A 19,802-nucleotide genomic window follows, 5' to 3' on the forward strand; every position below is an offset into this window, starting at 1 on the left:
GGCAGTTTCATTTCGGCGTCCTTGTTATTAAAAGACGAGACCGTTCACACCAGCCGCACGCCACACCACGCTGAAGCTACGCTGCAGCAATAGTTTCAGCTTCTGTTCTATTTTCAAAGCGTGCAGCGCGGTGCACCCGAGCTGCCAGGCATGAAGTCAATGCTAGTTGTGAGCGGCAGCGCCGAGCGAGGCGCGGAGGAAAAGAGAGTGCTTCTGGTGTGACTGGTTTAGCGTGACACTCAACTTCTGTTAAGCGCAGCTTCTGAATAGACCCTTTTCACGGGGGCCATTTTGTGTCGAAAAGGCAGGGTAAATAAACACAGGTGCAAGCAAAACACTAGGGTTTTCCAAATTCCAATCATGGAAGTTTGAAACCCTCATTAGTGTTTTGCTTGCACCTGTGTTTACCCTGCCTTTTCGACACAAAATGGCCCCCGTGAGAAGGGTGTATAGCGCCCGGTGTGAACCAAGCGCAAGGTGTGAAAAATACTGAATTAGCGGGACCATGTTTGTGAATGACCGGTTAGAAAGATGGCTTATTATTGATTTACATGAAAAAAAGAGAACAGACATGAGATGATTTTAAGATTGTTATTCACATAACACTGTTCTTGCTTGTGAGAACTGGAATTTTTCAATAGAATAGACAATTATGGTGAAATAGAATACATTTAATAATAGTTGTGATAACTGGAATGTTCATGCAACATATTTTTGCTTTGCCAGTGACGTACATTGGAAATGAATGAGCATGTGCAAAAAAACAGAACATTGAAAAGTGCAAGCTTCCAATTATTTCACATCAATATCATATTCTTGTCAATATCAGCAGGTCTTAGGGCATCCTCCTCTTTCTTCATCTCTGGAAATGAGGCAGCAAAACACAATGTAAACAATGTCAACAAAACACAGTGTGGATCATGGATGCCATATGGGACTAACCATTCATTCACATTCAGAAACGCTAAACGATTCTTTCACAGTGCTAATGTATGAAAGCTGCAAAGGGGAAAATAAAGCTGTTGTGTATGTATTCCTGCTAGTCAGTGAATCGATTGAGTTCTTATGTTTATACAATACACTGGCTAGTTCTGACAATATTCATCACAATATTTTTCTATATCTTGAAATAAGGTGGAGTGTTCCTCTAGGATCACAATAATGTAATTTGCTCCAAGGAAATGTTTTAATGTAGTTGCTTTGCGTGGGGGGGGGGGAGGGGAAGTCAAAGTATTTCACCCAAATGGCATCTTCACTTATTTTAAGAAAAGCAAAGTTAGAAAACTATGAAGCTATAATAATTGACATCTATCACTTACAATGACATCAATTGCATCCATCTATTAAGATGGACATGTTTGCAGTGTGTGCAGTGCACTGTGCATGTACTGTCATGAGACAAATGCTCACCTTGTTACTGTTGCGGTCCAGCATCAGCTGGGGAGGTGTGTCAGTGGTGCAGGTGTCCAGCAGCACGGTCCCAGTGGAGTTGAACTGGCTCAAGTCTTCAGCTCTGTACAGGTTTTGAGGCCTGCAAGAAGAACAAGCACACCGGACGGCTCAGACGACAAACGCCAACTGAAGTTAAACCTTATACACTATGCAAACTATCACCGCAGCGGCTAGTGTGACTACAATGATAACCCATCTCGGTAACACTTTCCATGAAGGTCATATCTATAATGCATTATGAGCACATTCATAAGACATAATGCATTCATAAGACAATAAGATAATTAATCGACAACTATTTTGATAATCAATTCATCGCTATGAGTACAATTTTAAGAGAAAAGGTCAAAATTCTCTGATTTCACCTTCTTAAATGTGAATATTTTCTGGTTTCTTTACTCCTGTATGACAGTAAACTTATAGTATCTTTCAGTTGAGGACAAAACAAGACATTTGAGGGCGTGGTCTTGGGCTTTGGGAAACACTGATCATCATTTGCTACCATTTTCTGACATTTTATAGACCAAACAACTAATTGATTAATCGATAAAATAATCGACAGATTAATCGATTATGAAAATAATCGTTAGTTGCAGATCTAATAATCATGCATGGTAACTTATAACAAAGTTTATTAAAGTATTATAAGTGGTGAACAAAAAATGTATAATGAGTTTTATAAAGCCTTATGAATGCATTATAATGATGTGCTCATAATGCATTCTAGACATGACCTTCATAGAAAGTGATAGACAAATGTCTTTATAATACGCAGAACTGTGTGTCAGACAGAGTGGTCAGCAATACGGGAGCACCACAGGGGGACGGTCTTTTCCCCCTTCTTCTTCACCATCTACACCACGGACTTCACCTACCAGACAGAGTCTTGCCACCTTCAGAAGTTCTCTGGCGACTCTGCGATAGTGGGATGTATCAAAGATGGCGATGAAGAAGAGTATCGGGATGTGGTGGCCAACTTTGTCACATGGTGTGAGCAGAACCACCTGCAGCTCAACGTGTCAAAGACAAAGGAGCTGGTGGTGGACCTGAGGAGGGTCAAGGCTCCGGTGACCCCTGTTTCAATCCACGGGGTCAGTGTTGACATAGTGGAGGATTACAAGTACTTTGGAGTGTACATTGACAATAAACTAGACTGGGCTAAGAACTCTGATGCACTCTACAAGAAGGGGCAAAGCCGTCTCTACTTCCTGAGACGGCTGAGGTCCTTCAACGTCTGCCGGACCATGCTGAGGATGTTCTATGAGTCGGTAGTGGCTAGTGCCTTCCTGTATGCTATTGTGTGCTGGGGCAGCAGGCTGAAGGCAGCGGACGCCAACAGACTCAACAAACTGATCCGTAAGGCCAGGGACATTGTGGGGCTGGAGCTGGGCTCTCTGACAGCGGTGTCGGAGAAGAGAACGCTGTCCAGGCTACGCTCCATCATGAGCAATGACTCGCACCCACTCCACGGCGTGCTAGTCAAACACAGGAGCACGTTCAGTGAGAGGCTGATCCCACCTAGATGCAATACGGAGAGGCACAGTAAATCATTCCTGCCTGTGGCCATTGGACATAACGCCTCTCTTAAAAGAGCACCTCGGAGACGCTCAGTCTCCCTGTGCCTGGCTGAGCCACATGTAATGTAATGGGCAAGCCGACTTAATGTACATCACTTACTCTACTTTATTTTTGCTTACTTTATACTTACTCTACTTCATTTTTGCTTACTTTATCGCATTTTACTACTGTTTATTTTATGCTATGTTGTGTTCTGAGTGCGAGCTACTGTAACCTGTCCCAATTTCCTCCCGGGGATCATTAAAGTCTTTCTGATTCTGATTCTGAAGAAAGATTACCGTCTGGTGTAGAGGTTGGAAAGGCACCCTTTGAAAGTGTCTTTTCCGAGGAGCACAGCAGTGCCTGTGCCAGCTATGGCAGTGCTGGAAGCCTGCGGCTGGCCCGCATCCTCATCGTCGACAAGGAACTCAATCCTGTTTGGAAACATGGTCGTAGCATTTATTGTATATTAGCTGTAGCATCGATCATTAATTGCTATATTCAGACCAGAAGGTTGTCAAAAACAGTGTCAAATATCTATGGATAGTCACATTAATTTATTAGAGATTTGAATGTAAAAATCATTATTTAAATCTATTACGGATTTGCACAAAAAATAAGGGTCACTGTACCTGTCAGCTCTTTTGGCTACAGTCAAATAATGCCACTGGCCATCCTGGTATTTTTTGTTTGATTTCCAGGCCTTGTCTTTGAACTTGAGAAGCACATAGCCATTGACCAGAGCCAGTTCAATCCCAGTGGCCTGGAAAATAGAGCAAACAGAAAAATAAAATAAAGAGTTTCGTTGTGAAAGAAAAGTCTCCCTGTTGTCTCAGACAAATGACGAAATCACATTTCAAACATGACCGTGCAAAACACAAGGAATAAAAAGACAGAAAGACAGAAGAAGTGAAGGACTGACCGCCTGTTTGTTCTGCAGGAGGAGACCCTGGTCCTCTGTGCTCTTAAAGCCCAGCGAGACGGTAACATCATCAGCCAGGCTGAAGCCACCCAGGTCAGCAGACAGAGAGCTCCCCAAGCTGAACTCTGCTTTACGAGGACGCTGGACAAGAACAAGGACATGACCGGGTTAGCAGTTAGCACATCAGCTGAACTGATCAGGGGCAGCAAGCACAATTGGGAAGAGCTTTGGCACTTTTGAGGTTAACGTCTTACCAAGACATCTTTGGGACAACCACGGCTGATGCCTACTTTCTCTGCAAAGGTTTTGTACCCTCCAGCCAACTTCACGTTCCTCACGCATCCTTTGAGGGCTTGTGCGGTGATGCCGTTCCTGTGAAAATGAACAGGAAATCAAGTTATTCTCTCGGAAGTGGGAAGCAGTTCACTGCCAAAGCACGTGCACACATAACAGTAGCACAATCAACATCATGATTTGATTTGGATCAAAGTCGACAACAGTCACATACTTTTCCCTCAAGTCTTGTGGTAGACCACCAATGTAGGATTGTGTAAATTCTCCTTTCTTATACTGAACACTGGCTTTGACCACCACTTGATTTGCCACGCGGACTTTGATCTCCTTATTTCCAAAATCTTCGATAAAAATGCCGATTTCTGCTAACTCAGCCATCTGAAGAGAAGAAAGAGATGCAAGATGTCGTTGAATGAATCATTCCAATTTCATCGCACGTCACCCAAGTGGGATGTCATCTCGTTGAGAAAAGGTGACGGTGAAGAAGGAGCTTGGTTGATTGCAGAGAATACAATTAGAGCTCCTTACCACTGGGAACACTTTGTTGGTACTTCGAGCTGGTGATGGGAGCAAGTTACTACGTATAACAACGTAGCCCCTCTCCGCTGTCACACTGTAGTATTTCTCCTATGGAGTAGAGGAAATAGAATAATGATGAAATTCATGCCAACAACACTTTTAGTTCTACAGCATTGAAAAATACATCAGAGACACCGAAATGAATAAAATAACAAATAGCAAATTTATAAACAATGATTTACCTCGTTTCCTATGTAGAAGATAAGTCCATTCTCAGCACGAGTGATGATGGAGTACTCTGTCCTGATTAAGCTATTCTTTGGTTTGTCTATAACCAGCTTGCCATATCCAGTGCCTTCAAAGAAGTCATAATCTGTTGGAGGTACATACCTGCGTAGAAGATGGATTCAGTCAGAAAATTCACATTTAAGATTTGCTTGCTCCATGGACTCCATGGAATTAATGTCTTCCCATCAAGTCTCCATCTTAGTACATTTAGTTGTGCTTTGAGAAAATAACAAACTGCATGTGTGCGTTTTAAAGACTCTACTACTGATACAGGTCTGTGTTTGTTCTCTTGAAACGGCAAAGCATTTTTCAACTTCAGAATTAACACTAATCACGCTCAGGGCCTACCTCTTGCACGGAGTCTCCAAGTTGATCTTCACCTTATTTTGGAAATTATAGAGACTGATGAATCTGTCATTGAAGGAGGAGAACTCGATGCAGCCCTTATACATGGGGTAGTTGAGAGATGCTGGTGGCTGAGGAGAAACAAAATAGCGTAAAGTTTGGTATTTTATGATAATCAAAATGACTAGCTACAAACATCTCTGAAGTGCAGTGCGTGTTTCCTGTACTCAGAATAACAAGCTGGCTGATCATGTCTTTGGGAGCTTACAGTGAAGTTGGTGGGATAGCCTCCAACGTAGAAGACCACATCACTGGGGCTGAGGTCCAGAAGGTTCTTGGTGGTCTCCCCTTTCTTGGTGCTCGCCTTTGGAGGGTCGGGTGTGTTGGTAGTGAAGAGTTTGGTGAGGACCACCTCTGCATCTTGGTAAATTCTTAATCATGACAAACACTATATGTTACAAAATACCCAAGCATTCAAATCCAATCCAATCCAATCCAATCAAATGTGGAACCTTTACATTTCTTACAAATGGCCTCAGTTGGTTTCACCTTGAATATTAATGTTACTACGACATTTTTGAAACATCTCAATATAATTATGGTGTCAGATCAAAGATACAACAATAAACTGAAGATGAAACGGTTACCTGTATAGGTCCACTTTGTCAAAGATGGCTGGCTCAGACACCGATGCGTGGATATAGTCTGTTTTGATCTCATACTCGGCTCCATTGAGCTTGTACACAAAGTACAGCACATTCTTCCTGAGAGCCATACCGATGTAGTCTTTAGAGGACTGTAAGAGAGAGAGAGAGTCTGTTATCGCCTTGTGTCCAAAAACAAACTCGTGTCCAATCCCAACCAAAATCGTCTCGTAACCGTCACTTCCTGTGTAACCGTCACTTCCTGAACGCTGCGTTTGCATTCACTCACATCTTCGTTGCCAAGGTAGAGCACAAACATGTCTCCCTGGGCTGCGTTCTGTCTGCGTCTGCGGGCGCCATCTCCTCTGCCCTCGTTAGGGGTCTTAGGCCTCTGCAGCATCAGAGACATGGCTGTGTAGGCCTTCAGATCCTCCATATTCTTAGGGGTCCGCAGCTGCACATGGCCCTCACCTGTGAACTTCATAGGGACCACAATCTGGAGAGAGGAGATGGATAAAGGAAGCCATTAAAACCCAGCGAGGAGAGATGCTATGCAGTGGACACGTCTGTGTGATTTTGGATTCAAGGTATGCAGAATGGAGAGCAAATGGATACTCTAGGTCTAGGGCAGTGTTTCTCAAACTCTTTCACGTTAAGGACAACCTAAACTGACACAAATTAGACCACAGACAATTGGAGAATTGATCAGATTTTGTCCCAGGGTCCTGCCACCCGATAGGATTTTTGCTCTTACAGAAAGTGTATGAAACCCATAACCAAAATAGTCATATATTCTGTCATTGGGTTACTTATGGATGGAATTAGAGTGAAAAGAAATTATTCGCCTTTTTGCTGGGGACCGCATGGAACCCCGACAAGGATCCCTGGGGGTCCCGGACCGCAATTTGAGAACCACTGTGGAACCTACCCTGTTAGCTGCATCTCGGGCTTGTTCGATGAGCTCTTTGATCTTCCTGATGTTCTCAGTTATGTTGCTGACAGATAGCTGAGAGGTGAGGTTCTCCACCTCTGAGATCTTATCATGCAGAGATGGGATGGTTTTCAACAGGTTCTTCACTGCAATGCAAATGGAACAAGTGAGATAGAAATCAGAAATGACCTGACATATAACATGAAGAATGGTTACCCTATATACCATACAAAAAAGAAAAGGATCGCCTAATGTGATGGAGGACATCGCCTCAAAACCCTCACCTGAGTTGTCCACATCGTCCATAACACTGCTGAGGTTGGAGTCCAGGGGAGTGACATTGAGCTTGTCAATCTCCTCTTTGATGGCGTTCAGTTTGTCCATGGTGCTGCTGGCCGAGTCATTGGCTGAGGACGCCTTCCTCTTGGCCTCATCGATCATACCACCTATGTCATCTGATTGGTGGAGATGGGGAAGGAGGAAATATAAAAGAAAAAGGAAATATGAGCTATCGCAATGGACATCAATGTCCCTTCCAGACACAGCAATCAGTTGATCATGCTAATTATTCTAATCCTGTAATGGCTTTGACTTGCCCTACCTCTCTTTATATTCTTTAATTCGTTCTGAGCTTCAAGTAGGTCCTTCTCCAAAGCCGTCTTCTTCTTGTCAGCATTCTTCAGACGCTTCTTCTGGGCAGTGAGGTCATCAACAGCGTCTGTGTAAAGGAGAAAAAGTGGAATTAGTCATTGAGCATTTGGGTTGTTCTAAGAAGAAGACTTTAAGAATCGAGCTGAATACCCTGAAGCTCTTTCTCGGCTTCCCTTGCATCCTTCAACAGGTTGTCCCCACTCTCTTTCAGGTTTTTCGCATTTTGTGTGAGCTCCCCCTTTACGACATTCTAAAAGGAGAAAGAATATTGTTCTTACAGTGGACTTGGAAAGTGAAAAGGACATGTTTAGTATCCAATACAAATAAATGTACAGTATGAAGTATCTAAGTCAGGCTTACATTCAATGCGTTGTCTGCTGCATCTTTTGCCTCGTTGGCCGCTGCCTCGGCAGCATTGATTGCGTCTGTGATGTTCTTGTAGGCCTCCATAGCGTTCTTGGCGTCACGCACGTCAGAACGTCCGCTGGCGTTCTTCACAGCGCTGTCATGAGGGAGGACGAGGGAGGACAACAGTCACCAGACAGAGAGGGAACACATCTAGAGCAGACTCTCAGACATCCTACTATCAAATGAGGACAAGCATCCATTTGTCTGCATCAATTTCTCCTCAATGGGTTGGCTCTTGGAATCTATGTGAAACTGCACATGGGCATTGAGCATTGGCATAGGGAGGGACTGACAAAGCTAATCTTAAGCTGTTTATGAGCATTTTTGGCTAGTCTGCATCCCGGGAGTCTGCGCGTAGTTGTGGCGCGCCCATCCCCGGTTATGGACTAGTGTCATTAAACAGTGGAAAACAAATGCAAGAGCCGGGGCAAACCTCCCGTATCAGCTCCAGTCTACCATCTGCCCTGGCACATGGAGGATGGATGCACCCAATATAAAATCTCAAATAGTCACAAATCAGCAAGTGCAAACCAGCCATTCAACCTCAAGCTACAATGAGATGCTAAGTCTTATATATGCAGTAGTAGACCTACTCCTGGAGTTCCATAGCGAGCTTGAGGAGATTGGCAGCATGCTCCTCTGCTCTCTCCACAAGGTCCTTCTTGGCTGCCGCCTGGGAGATCTCGTTCACCTTCTTGGTCACTTCAGTCTTGGCGCCATCCAGCTCTGCTGCCAGCTCTTCGTACTCCTACAGAGCAGAAGGCAGGAAGTGAATGGCTGCAAGTTCTACCACACTCAGGAAATGCCATTCAGCTCAGCTCATAGCATGAGGAGCACAAACATTGATCATTATCTGAGTGGACGGCGTGTTAGGACCTGTGTGGAATAAGATCTCAGACTGATTTTCATTATAGCATAGGTACTTTTTTGTGTGTGTGGGTTATCTAAGAAATAATGAAATACAAGATATTAAGCGGTTTATTTTTGATAGCCCTGGTCTAACATTGGTTGAGGGAAAGAATGTGCAGGTTACAGTATGTTGTGTATACCTTTTTACTGTCCAATAGCATTTTCAGCAGATCCTCCGTTTTCTTCAGCTCACTCTTTGCCATATCCATCTGGCCCTGGACTGCCTTACGCTCCTTTTTTAATCCATCAATTCGGTCCTGTAGGAACCACATGGATCATTGCTGTTAGAGCACAGCTACACTATCTACTTTTATAAACCACTATACTATCTTTTGTAAAGAAACAACACAGAATCATGAGAGAAACAAAAGTATTTGTATACAAAGTAGCCAACCATTAACTGACGAGCCCACACAGTAAACTGCTTGACTCGTGTGTCATTACCAGCAGATCCTTCAGCGCCTGTGCGTTGAGTCCATTCTGGCTGTTGGCTTTTTTCACCGTGTCGACAGCCTCCTTCAGAGCCTCGTCCAGGTCCTTCAGCTTGGCTTCGTAGCCCTCCAGCAGAGCCTGGATCTTCTCTGCTGCTGCCTGGTTCTGGTCACACTGCTTAGTTACATTAGCCTTGATGTGCTCGAGCACTGGAGACAGAGGAAGAGGATAGATGTGCAATGTGCTTTCCAGAGGGGAAATATTTTGGAGGTATTAACCGAAGGTTCTGCTGAATGGCGAAGGACCTTACGTTTCTTGGCCTCGTCTCTTTCCTTCTCTGCAGCAGTCTTCTCGGGGGTGAAGTTCCTTTTCTCCATCTCCTTCACCATGCGCTGAGCTTCATCCAGCATCTTCTGCAGGTCTTCACTAGGCGGCGCGACACCACTGCCACCGGAGCCTGCCTCCGCCAACTGGTCCAACAGTTCTACAAACACACACCCAGACAAATACTTAAGTTCTGATAATCAAATAATTTACATTAAATCAAGTGTGGTGGCTGTCAGACTAGCCTTTACTGCAAAACCTCACATAAAATGAAAAATTGAAAATAAGAAAGATTGATACTGCAATAGTCTCACAGAAAGTGTTCTGTTACTGAATCATCTTACCTTGGATTTTCTTCAGCATGCTCTGAACCTTTGAGTCCAGATCCTTCGCTCTCTTGTGGGTTTCTTCCACATCCGCCACCGCCTTGTCAGCCTCTGCAGCCTTTTTGTCTGCCTGAATGGAAAGTACACGTTTACATCTCGCATGCCTTCTCACACTGGAACATCTTCTCACACTGGAACATACCTTCTCTCACTGGAACATATGAGTGTAAAGAAACATCATGGGAAGATCTACCTTGTCTTTGAGAGAGCTGATATCCTCATTGAGAGTCTGCATGTCCTGCTCCAGCTGGTCCACTTTGGGCTTCTGGTTGTTGATGGTGGAGGTGAATTTGTTGACCAGAATCTGCAGAAATAACAATGAGAGAAATGTAAAGTAGGCTGCATAATGTCAAATAAATTCAGATGCTGTCGGTGGTACACTGAGGCTTGAGTCTGTTTTCAATCAGTGATGTGCCATTTCTTTACTTGTGTCTCATAGATGCACATTAACGCACACTCAAATGAAGTTGCTGAGGTCATGAGAGAATGAGAAATGACAAGTCACAACCGCGACCACTCATGGTGTAGTTTGTAACACGTTGACAGACAGGCTCTGGGATGAAATGCACTCAGATCGCTTATCAGCAGGAATCTGGAATGTTTGCGTAAGCACACCCTTCCTGAGCCAAACCGTGCGTGTGTGTGTGTGTGTGTGTGTGTGTGTGTGTGTATGAAAAGGACAAACAATGGCTATCACTGTATGTATATTTTAAGCGGTGCAGACGCTTCTATAAGTGACTTTGTGTGTCCGCTCGTAGCACGGGATCTCAGTATGAGCTGAGATCTGTAGCCTAGGCCCCTCCCCCGGCTCCTCGGTTGACAGAGAGCGAGAGAGAGAGAAAGAGAAAGAGAGAGACAGAGAGAGAGAGAGCGTCTCGAGGTTGACAAAAAGCGGCTCAAAGCCGGTGAAACACGCACGCATGCATGCACACACGCATGCACGCACACAGTGCCGGGGGTGGGTGGAGAAGGGTCCGACCTGCGCAAAACTGCGCCGTTTACTTCAACACCTGGGTGTGACTTTTCATAATCGTATGTCTTTGAAGAAGTGTGCACTGGTGCTCGTGTCTACACTTAATCTGTAAACATCTGTCCATGTCAGCACTCTCTTCACCCCCTCTCTGCAGCCTGCAGAGCAGACTGCCGTGCTACCTTGGTGTCTGAGATGGCCTTCTCCAGCTTCTGTAGTCTGTCCTGGGAAGAGGCGCTGGCAGTGGCATTGTCCAGCTGATTCTTGATCCTTCCCAGCTCAGCATCCAGCTTCTCCAGGTCATTTAGTAATGTCTGGACACAACTATCACACTCTGGAATACAAAGAGCATTCGATTGACACGGGATCATACCTCCTCTGTTGTCGACAGCGGGTTACAGTGTCAGAGATGATCTCACCTTTGCATTGCTCATCGGTTTCATCTTTGGGCTCTAATGTGTGCTTGCACACTAGAAAAAAACAGACAGGATTTAAATGTAATTCATGAAAGATAATCATTTTAAATGTGGCCGAATCCAAATCAGATCAAAAGTGGTCCGATTAAATGGTGCGTTAATGTATCGTTTCAGAGTGTGATTGCCCAAACTCACCTCCAGTCTTGGAGTCGCAGTTGCTACCGTTGCCATTGCAGTCACAGGGCCGACAACTTCCTCCTGCTGTCAGTGGATCACCATGGAAACCAGGAGCACACCTGTGGGACACAGAGATGAGTGGGTGACATGGCATAAGAGGGGGGGGGGGCAATAATACGCCTAACGGGCTCCTGGATCCTACAGTGAGTTTACTCCATATTCCACTGTTGAGACAACGATGATGTGTCCAAACAGACACTCACCTCTCACACCTCTCTCCACTGTAGCCTGTTCTGCAGATACACTGGAATCCCCCGGAGCCTTCTCTGCAACCTACTGCAAAACTGGAGCGGGATAGAGAGATCATGATTTCACTCAGGGATAGAGAGATCATGATTTAATTCGGGGATAGAGAGATCATGATTTCACTCAGGGATAGAGAGATCATGATTTAATTCGGGGATAGAGAGATCATGATTTTACTCAGGGATAGAGAGATCATGATTTCACTCAGGGATAGAGAGATCATGATTTCACTCGGGGATAGAGAGATCATGATTTAACTCAGGGATAGAGAGATCATGATTTCACTCAGGGATAGAGAGATCATGATTTCACTCAGGGATAGAGAGATCATGATTTAACTCGGGGATAGAGAGATCATGATTTAACTCGGGGATAGAGAGATCATGATTTCACTCGGGGATAGAGAGATCATGATTTAACTCAGGGATAGAGAGATCATGATTTAACTCGGGGATAGAGAGATCATGATTTAACTCAGGGATAGAGAGATCATGATTTAACTCAGGGATAGAGAGATCATGATTTAACTCAGGGATAGAGAGATCATGATTTAACTCAGGGATAGAGAGATCATGATTTAACTCGGGGATAGAGAGATCATGATTTAACTCAGGGATAGAGAGATCATGATTTCACTCAGGGATAGAGAGATCATGATTTAACTCGGGGATAGAGAGATCATGATTTAACTCAGGGATAGAGAGATCATGATTTAACTCAGGGATAGAGAGATCATGATTTAACTCAGGGATAGAGAGATCATGATTTAACTCGGGGATAGAGAGATCATGATTTAACTCAGGGATAGAGAGATCATGATTTAACTCATGGAAGCAGGATAGAGAGATCATGATTCTCAGGGATAGAGAGATCATGATTCTCAGGGATAGAGAGATCATGATTTCACTCAGGGATAGAGAGATCATGATTTCTCTCAGGGATAGAGAGATCATGATTTCACTCAGGGATAGAGAGATCATGATTTCACTCAGGGATAGAGAGATCATGATTCTCGGGGATAGAGAGATCATGATTTCACTCAGGGATAGAGAGATCATGATTTAACTCGTGGACTTGAACATCCCACCTTCTTTGACACCCACCTGTTTGTCGGTGTGCTGAACGGGCACGGGCACACACTGCAGGTCCTGCGAGCCGGGTTTCCATAGTAACCCTCCTTGCAGCGCTCACACCGGTCCCCGGCTGTGTTATACTGACACTTCTGAAAGTGACACAATACATCCATTACACCGGTGGTTCTCAACGTGGGTTCCAGGGACCACCGGGGGGGGGGGGGGATCCCAGAGGTCCCCCAGCAAAACGATGAATAATTAAACCAAGAAGTTAACTACTGCATATTTTGATTATTATCTCTCTACATACAATACAGATAGCCATGGAATAAATTGTGGATAAAATCATATCTAACAGTAAAGATATTCCTCAGATTTGGGTCCGAGACAAAATGTCATCAAACAAGTTTGTAGCCTTGACTCTAAACTAGGGTCCTTATATGAAAATACGAAAACGCTTGAGAATCACCGCATTAAAGCACTTTACCATACTTTCACTCTGTACTGTATGTACAGTATCTGTGCAGAATAAAGAAGATGATAGTGAAGGAGAGATGACGAGGACAGGATACAGTGTTTGTAAGACTGCAGTTAGCCTTTTATGGACAAGCTGTAGCAAACACAAGCAGACATTGATGCTTTCACTAGTGTACACGGGAGGATGCTAACGTCTGGGGGCTAAGAGAAAATATTCCTCTCTTCCAATGCATCACAATGAATGCTTTTGATGCACCCAGCAGAGAGGGGCTTTTTTCTTTCTTCAGCAGTGTGTGTCCGTTTGACTCTGGGCTCCCCCGGCCTTGGATCTACACGAGACACACACACACGGGCCTGGTCCTGGATCTACACGAGACACACACACACGGGCCTGGTCTTGAGTGTCTTGCATAACAATAGACTAGAGAATGCTGAAATTTTAGGCCATGTTCAGACTAGGAGGCCAAATCTGATTTGTGAACTTTAATGACCTATTAATGATTCTATCCAGATTGGTTTTATGAGTCTGGACGCTCCAAGTCTGATTTGTGTCACTTGTCCCAAACCACATATGGAGGTCTGGACACACAGATCTGACTTGAACACTTGCCCAAATCAGATTTGTGGCAGTGCGGACACACTCCCAAATCAGATTTGGGAAACCAATCAAGATAATGACGATTAATGACTTTATCAGCAAATCAGATTTGCCTGTAATGTGAACATGGCCTTAGATGCCTAGGGTTTCATTCTCCCATCCATGGCAGAGGGGGAGAACAGGGCGGGTGGTAAGAGAGAGGGGCCTCCTAAAGGAGAACTCGTATCATAATACTTCTCATGTGGTTGCATGAGGCAACACTGTGGGCAAACAGGCAGGGTTGGGTGTCACCTGGGTGCCCACAGAGGTGCCCTGGAGGTGCTGAGAGGAGGTCTAGACTGCTGACTATTAGCTGTGGCTCATGCTGGAGTCAGATGGGCTGAAGTAATGGCTGTTTGTTTAGAGGTGTGTGTGTGTGCGTGTGTGCGTGTGTGTGTGTGTGTGTGTGTGTGTGTATACCATGATGTCAGTAAGTGAATAAAATGTGTTTGGAAGTGTTCTTCTTACCAGGCACCTTCCTGTCTTCTCTTCACACTCCTCAGCCAGACCATTGCAGTCACATGGAACACAGTGGCCGAGGTAAGACCCGCTACCATCTCTGTAGAAGCCGGGAGCACATTTCTGAAACACACAGAAACACAGGCAAAAATAAATGCGGCGCTCCTCCAGGCTCCTCTTCTCCCACTTAGTAGGGTGCATGTGACCAGTAGTGCCCTGCAAAATACAAGTCTGTGTACTGTACTGTGCATACCAAGAGAAAGAAAGGCTACAAGAAAGACTACAAGGATTCTTCTTCTTCTTCTTTTGATTGTGTGCAGCCCAGGACTGGCATTAAAAAGAGAAGAAGAAGACGTTTTGGTTGAGGCCTTTATCAGTGTGGAGAGGCTTTTTTTTACATCGTTTTTTAAAGAGAAAATACACACGACAAACAACAACAACAACAACAAAAAACAACAAGAGGTCAGGAGAGGTCACAACCTAGGCTATGATGCAACGGTTACACAATACAATGTGACAGTGGGCCAACTAATGTCGTTGTATCTGTGTAAGGTAGTAGGGTATTTTGCAAAAGTCACTCCCTATGGATCAGGAAAAGTGTCCACTGACTCCAAAGAGTTTCCCCTTTTTCTTTTTTGTAGCCTCAGACTACAAGTCAGCTGCTCCGTTCGATGTAACTGATCTACAATATTTATAAGCATCTCCACCGGGGGGCAATGCTTCTGGAGCCAACATGTCGTCATGGCTTTCTTTCCGGCTGCCATAAAGATCTTCAGGAGGTAAAGGTCACTTCTATCCAGATGCTTTGGAATAAGTCCAAGATCTAACGTGGAGAACGACATGGTGTGGACAGGCTTAGGCCATCATTTGTCCTCCTCTGTGCTGTTCAAAATCAAATTAAAAAAGCTTTGTGGTATGCTGAAAAAGCAAAAATACGGGGATATTATTACCCACATCCTAATCACTGTTTACAAGCATATCCCTTGGCATATAGAGAAGAACTAAAAGTGTGGGAGATGGATTAACGAGATGAGTAGCATTAGCTCATATCACAATAATGACAACGTGTACTAATGTATAACTCAAAATACTCATTATTACTGCACACTAATGATTAGCAGCAGACTAAATAAACCTTCAACAAAGCACACGTTTTATTTTGCCCAAACACAGCAATGTTTCCAAAGATTTTCACACAGCTATTCACACGGGGAGATTAAAACCTTAGTGTCCCCAAACATCACCTCAGCAAAGGGGTGTCATCAAGTTTGCAATTCCGGCAGTGACCACCGCAGAGCCTTTGAGTCACCTAATAATCCACAGGGCTCACCTCCACAGTTTGAGCAGTGAAACCTGGAACTACAACAATAAGAACCATTCATCTCTCACACACCGACGAGATACACCGCATCCAACATTCCTCCCGGGGGTGTTTTACCTGAATCTGAGAAGTGGCATCGCTGGCGTCGAACGAGGGAAACTGCACGGTCTGCCCTCTGTCATGTAGCGAGGGGTAGCGCACCCTCTGGGTACCCGGGTCGTTTACCGACGGGTACTGTACCCGCTGAGCCCACCTGTCGTGCTGCCTGGGGTAGCGCGGTCGCTCCCCTTTCTCGTAGGGCCTGTGTCCGGCAGAGCAGAGCTCCAGCAAAGTCCAACAACAGAGCAGGGTCTGCAGCAGCGGCACCCCTCTTCTCCGCCGCTGTCGCTCCATACACGCGTCTGACATTCCTCACGTTTAGTCTGGATGAAATAACGCCTGGCTCTCGCCTGGCTCGCCCTCTTAAACACAGGAGGACACGCCCCATCGCCACTCACTCACTCTCTCACCTATCTGAATCAGGGGGAGGGGGGGGGGGCTATGCAGGCACACACACGCATGTGTTTGCATGTTCTCCCTCTTGACACACACTTGGGGGCACATTCAGAGACATTCAGTCAAATGAGTGCACAAAATGCATTTTTGCAATAATAAAGATTGTTATATAATATACAGTGTTTATGTGCTTAAGGTTGCCCCGGGGTGTGGCTGTAATAAAAAGCCCTCTCTACTTGGAAGAGAAAGTTATCTCATTGTATCTACCTGTGTGTGTACAGGTGTTTTTTTTACTGTTGATGTGACTGAGAGGTAAGTCAGACGTCTTCAGACAACACAGACGGCAAACTCACACCTGAATCACGGCTATTAAAACAACACACACACACAGACACAACGAGGTGTGGCGACCGTGCCCACGACGAGCATACACACACACACACACACACACACACACACACAATCGCATTCAGGCTGTTGAGTCGACAGTAACACTGAGTTGCCAGTTGCCACACCCTGCTATGTGTCATGGGGAGGCTTCTTGTCGTATCGCCCTCTGGCTATAGATTATCCATTTCCTCTGAACACACCCAGGTAGAGTAGAGGCTGCTTCATGTACACACAGGTAGGTGACCACTCCGCTTTGGCAACAACACAATGGGGGCGGGGGGTGTTCAATAACGTTTCCCGGGGCGTTAAGTGTTTTTCTCCACTAATTATGTTTTTCTCTGTTGTTCTATGAAGAAATCCCTTCATCATCAAAAACCAAACCCTGCGGGTGACCCCAAAAATGTCATTATAACTGACTGTGAGAAAATGCTCATTTTAATTGGGTTCTGTGGGCAAAATTGCCGGAACCACATCTATTCTAATTGGATATGAGGAGCCAGCCATGCACACCTTTCCCAGGGAAAAAAAAAAGAGTTGGGTGTAAAAGGCTTTGCTCACACTCAGCAAGAAACATGGTGGAAGTTTGCATTACATGACATTTTGTTTGGGCTGTAACCATGCCAGTGATTGTAGCTGTATAATCACTAATATTATGTCTGCGTGATTGTGCATCATATCCCGCCCTGGGGCGACGCTGTTTGGCTGCGCGGCCCGCGGGCCGGTCGGTATTTTCCAGTTGCATTCCACCCACGGCGCCTCAGCTGATGAATTCTTCCTCCTGGAAAAGGGCGAGGCTCTTTGTTCAGGCGTGTCAGGACACCCCGAAATATGAAGAGGTCCGGGTCCTCCGAGATGACGAGATGCAATTTTAGCACCTCCCTCCTTTCTCTTTTCCCTAGTAGTCCTTTCCCCCTATTCCTCGTCTACCCGCCTGACTCACCTTCACACACCTAGAAGGGTAGGCCAGGTGAGATCGTTAAATCTGATCCTGATCCTACCTGTTCACGTTATTCAGGGGGAAGCCCAGGCGGTGTGAATGGTTAGGGGGCATGTCCTCACCTGACAGGAGTCCCCAGAGTACTGCGGGGAGCAGGAGCACTCCTCCACAGTGTGGCCAGGACCTCCGGCTCCGGTGTTAGTGGCCTCCTCCAGGCCCACCTCCCCCAGACTGAGGCGCTGGCTCTGGGTGAAGTATAAGGCTCGGATCCTCAGGCCCGCCAGACCGGCCAGAACCATCATCAGCTCCTCTCTGGAGACGGGCCTGTTGGTCCCAGCGTGGCGCCAGTTTCCCTGGACAGTCAGACAACAATAATAACAATGAACTAGCCCCACCCCCTTCAATATTAGAGGACTAACTAACTAACTAAAAAGAAAAACTTTAACTAAAAATCAAAATATTATACAGAAATTGAGAGGTGGATGATATTATATGTCAGATGAGTTATAATTAGGAATGGGACAATATATCGAAAGTCAATATATCACAATACAAAAATGGGTCAGAAAAATTAATCATAATATTAGCTCCATTATATTCTGCTGTGGTAAACACAAATGAGACGGCTTCCCCATCACAATTTCACAAGCTCTCCATCCAAATTATATTATTATTTACACTTTGTAACAATATTTTAAAATTGTTCGAGCAATTTGTGGCTCAGAAATAAAAACAATTCTGCTCAGTCATACTCTGTTGTCATTGAACATTTATTTATTACATCGTATTGTGGTTGCATGGAATCGTGAACCCCATATTGCATATTGAATCGTATCATGAGATAAGGAAATTATCCAATCCCTATAGTTAGAATCTATGGAGCTTCATGCTGATGTTGAATAAAGGCTGTTGTGTCCTTTACCTCCACAAGCTGGACTCTGCCCTGGTACAGCCTGTCTGGAGAGGGCAGCTGTGAAGCCAGGTGGACCAGGGTCATGTCCCGACCCTGGAGGGAGATCAAGATGAAGAAGCAAGTGTTATTTAAACAGCGGGGAGAAAACAAGATCACTGAGAGACATTTTGTTCTGAGACAGCGATGACTGGTAGCACCGTCAATCCAGTATACGCACACTAAGCAGGACATCAGGTCGTCTGTCTATCAGAGTCATCCCCTCACTGGGAATACCAAAGGATTTGGACTGGTAGGTAAGGAAGCCACCATAGGAGGATACCTGAGAAAAGGGAGAAGTTTATCCAAATAAGGGACAGTTATTGGAAAGTAGGATACAGTAATATAGCCTAAAATGCCTTGTTTTGGTTTAGTCGTGAATGTAGCAATAGATGTAGTACAAAAACAACAACATTCGTTTAAAACCATTTACTGAAGATGTATTCTACAGTAGTAGAGTAAGACATGTTTCTCGTGGCCTTGGCGTTCTCGCCCTCCACCTAACTCACCCTGTCTCCCAGGTAGGGCGGTGGTGCCACCCAGTGGAGAACTTGAACTGTAGGAGGAAGCTCCTGGATATCTGCCACCACTGTGTTACTGGCTGTGTTCAGCACAGAGGGAACCTCCTCCTGGTCAGGCCTCTCCAAACGCCAGCCGGGCATTTCTACAAACTAACAACAGGAGAATAGATGGAACTATTTACGTATCGCACACACCCCCGGTGAAATGCAATGCACTGCAAACGCCTGATTTATGTACCCCACATGTGACAAGGTTCTAGGCCGGCGCTCTTTGAATAGATATACAGATATAAAACCCCTCAGAAAACGTTTGGAAACGTTATTTCGGTCGATTATTTCTCCCCTTTAATAATACCAATTGGTATTGTATTTTGTATCGTTGGAAAGCCTGATTAGTCACCTTTACAACGAGGGACAACTTGTAAGGATCGTGCATTCGTGGAATGAGCAACACAGCTGAACGTGTGGGTAGCGCTTCAAAAGAAATTGCCAAAATCCCCTGCAATATTCTTCTGTTCTAACTTCTAACTTCTGTTAGAAGTTGTACCTTGTTGTAAAGGTGACTAATCAGGCTTTCCAACGATATAAAATACAATACCAATTGGTATTATC

At 45.0% G+C, this 19,802-nt stretch overlaps 1 protein-coding gene across 1 annotated transcript in view; it reads right to left on the minus strand.

The window, feature by feature from the left end:
* LOC310797067 (laminin subunit alpha-3-like) overlaps positions 1-19,802 on the minus strand; it is a gene marked incomplete at its 5' end in the record, with an annotated part of 112,760 nt that overhangs the window by 7,796 nt on the left and 85,162 nt on the right. Inside the window, 33 exons of the mRNA XM_083659353.1 lie at positions 1,411-1,531; positions 3,309-3,443; positions 3,642-3,772; positions 3,932-4,072; positions 4,186-4,303; positions 4,440-4,603; positions 4,754-4,852; positions 4,987-5,134; positions 5,381-5,508; positions 5,646-5,808; positions 6,025-6,173; positions 6,311-6,517; positions 6,950-7,098; positions 7,237-7,407; positions 7,554-7,670; positions 7,754-7,853; positions 7,964-8,105; positions 8,605-8,759; positions 9,061-9,177; positions 9,365-9,561; positions 9,663-9,836; positions 10,021-10,132; positions 10,256-10,366; positions 11,215-11,366; positions 11,452-11,502; positions 11,644-11,744; positions 11,889-11,969; positions 13,035-13,153; positions 14,587-14,700; positions 17,843-18,073; positions 18,643-18,726; positions 18,851-18,952; positions 19,179-19,340. Coding sequence (XP_083515479.1) covers positions 1,411-1,531; positions 3,309-3,443; positions 3,642-3,772; positions 3,932-4,072; positions 4,186-4,303; positions 4,440-4,603; positions 4,754-4,852; positions 4,987-5,134; positions 5,381-5,508; positions 5,646-5,808; positions 6,025-6,173; positions 6,311-6,517; positions 6,950-7,098; positions 7,237-7,407; positions 7,554-7,670; positions 7,754-7,853; positions 7,964-8,105; positions 8,605-8,759; positions 9,061-9,177; positions 9,365-9,561; positions 9,663-9,836; positions 10,021-10,132; positions 10,256-10,366; positions 11,215-11,366; positions 11,452-11,502; positions 11,644-11,744; positions 11,889-11,969; positions 13,035-13,153; positions 14,587-14,700; positions 17,843-18,073; positions 18,643-18,726; positions 18,851-18,952; positions 19,179-19,340 — 4,446 coding nt within the window. The remainder of the gene's footprint in view (positions 1-1,410; positions 1,532-3,308; positions 3,444-3,641; positions 3,773-3,931; positions 4,073-4,185; positions 4,304-4,439; positions 4,604-4,753; positions 4,853-4,986; positions 5,135-5,380; positions 5,509-5,645; positions 5,809-6,024; positions 6,174-6,310; positions 6,518-6,949; positions 7,099-7,236; positions 7,408-7,553; positions 7,671-7,753; positions 7,854-7,963; positions 8,106-8,604; positions 8,760-9,060; positions 9,178-9,364; positions 9,562-9,662; positions 9,837-10,020; positions 10,133-10,255; positions 10,367-11,214; positions 11,367-11,451; positions 11,503-11,643; positions 11,745-11,888; positions 11,970-13,034; positions 13,154-14,586; positions 14,701-17,842; positions 18,074-18,642; positions 18,727-18,850; positions 18,953-19,178; positions 19,341-19,802) is intronic.

This window comes from Poromitra crassiceps (assembly GCF_964638095.1).
Source record: "Poromitra crassiceps genome assembly, chromosome: 23".
NCBI lineage: Eukaryota > Metazoa > Chordata > Actinopteri > Beryciformes > Melamphaidae > Poromitra > Poromitra crassiceps.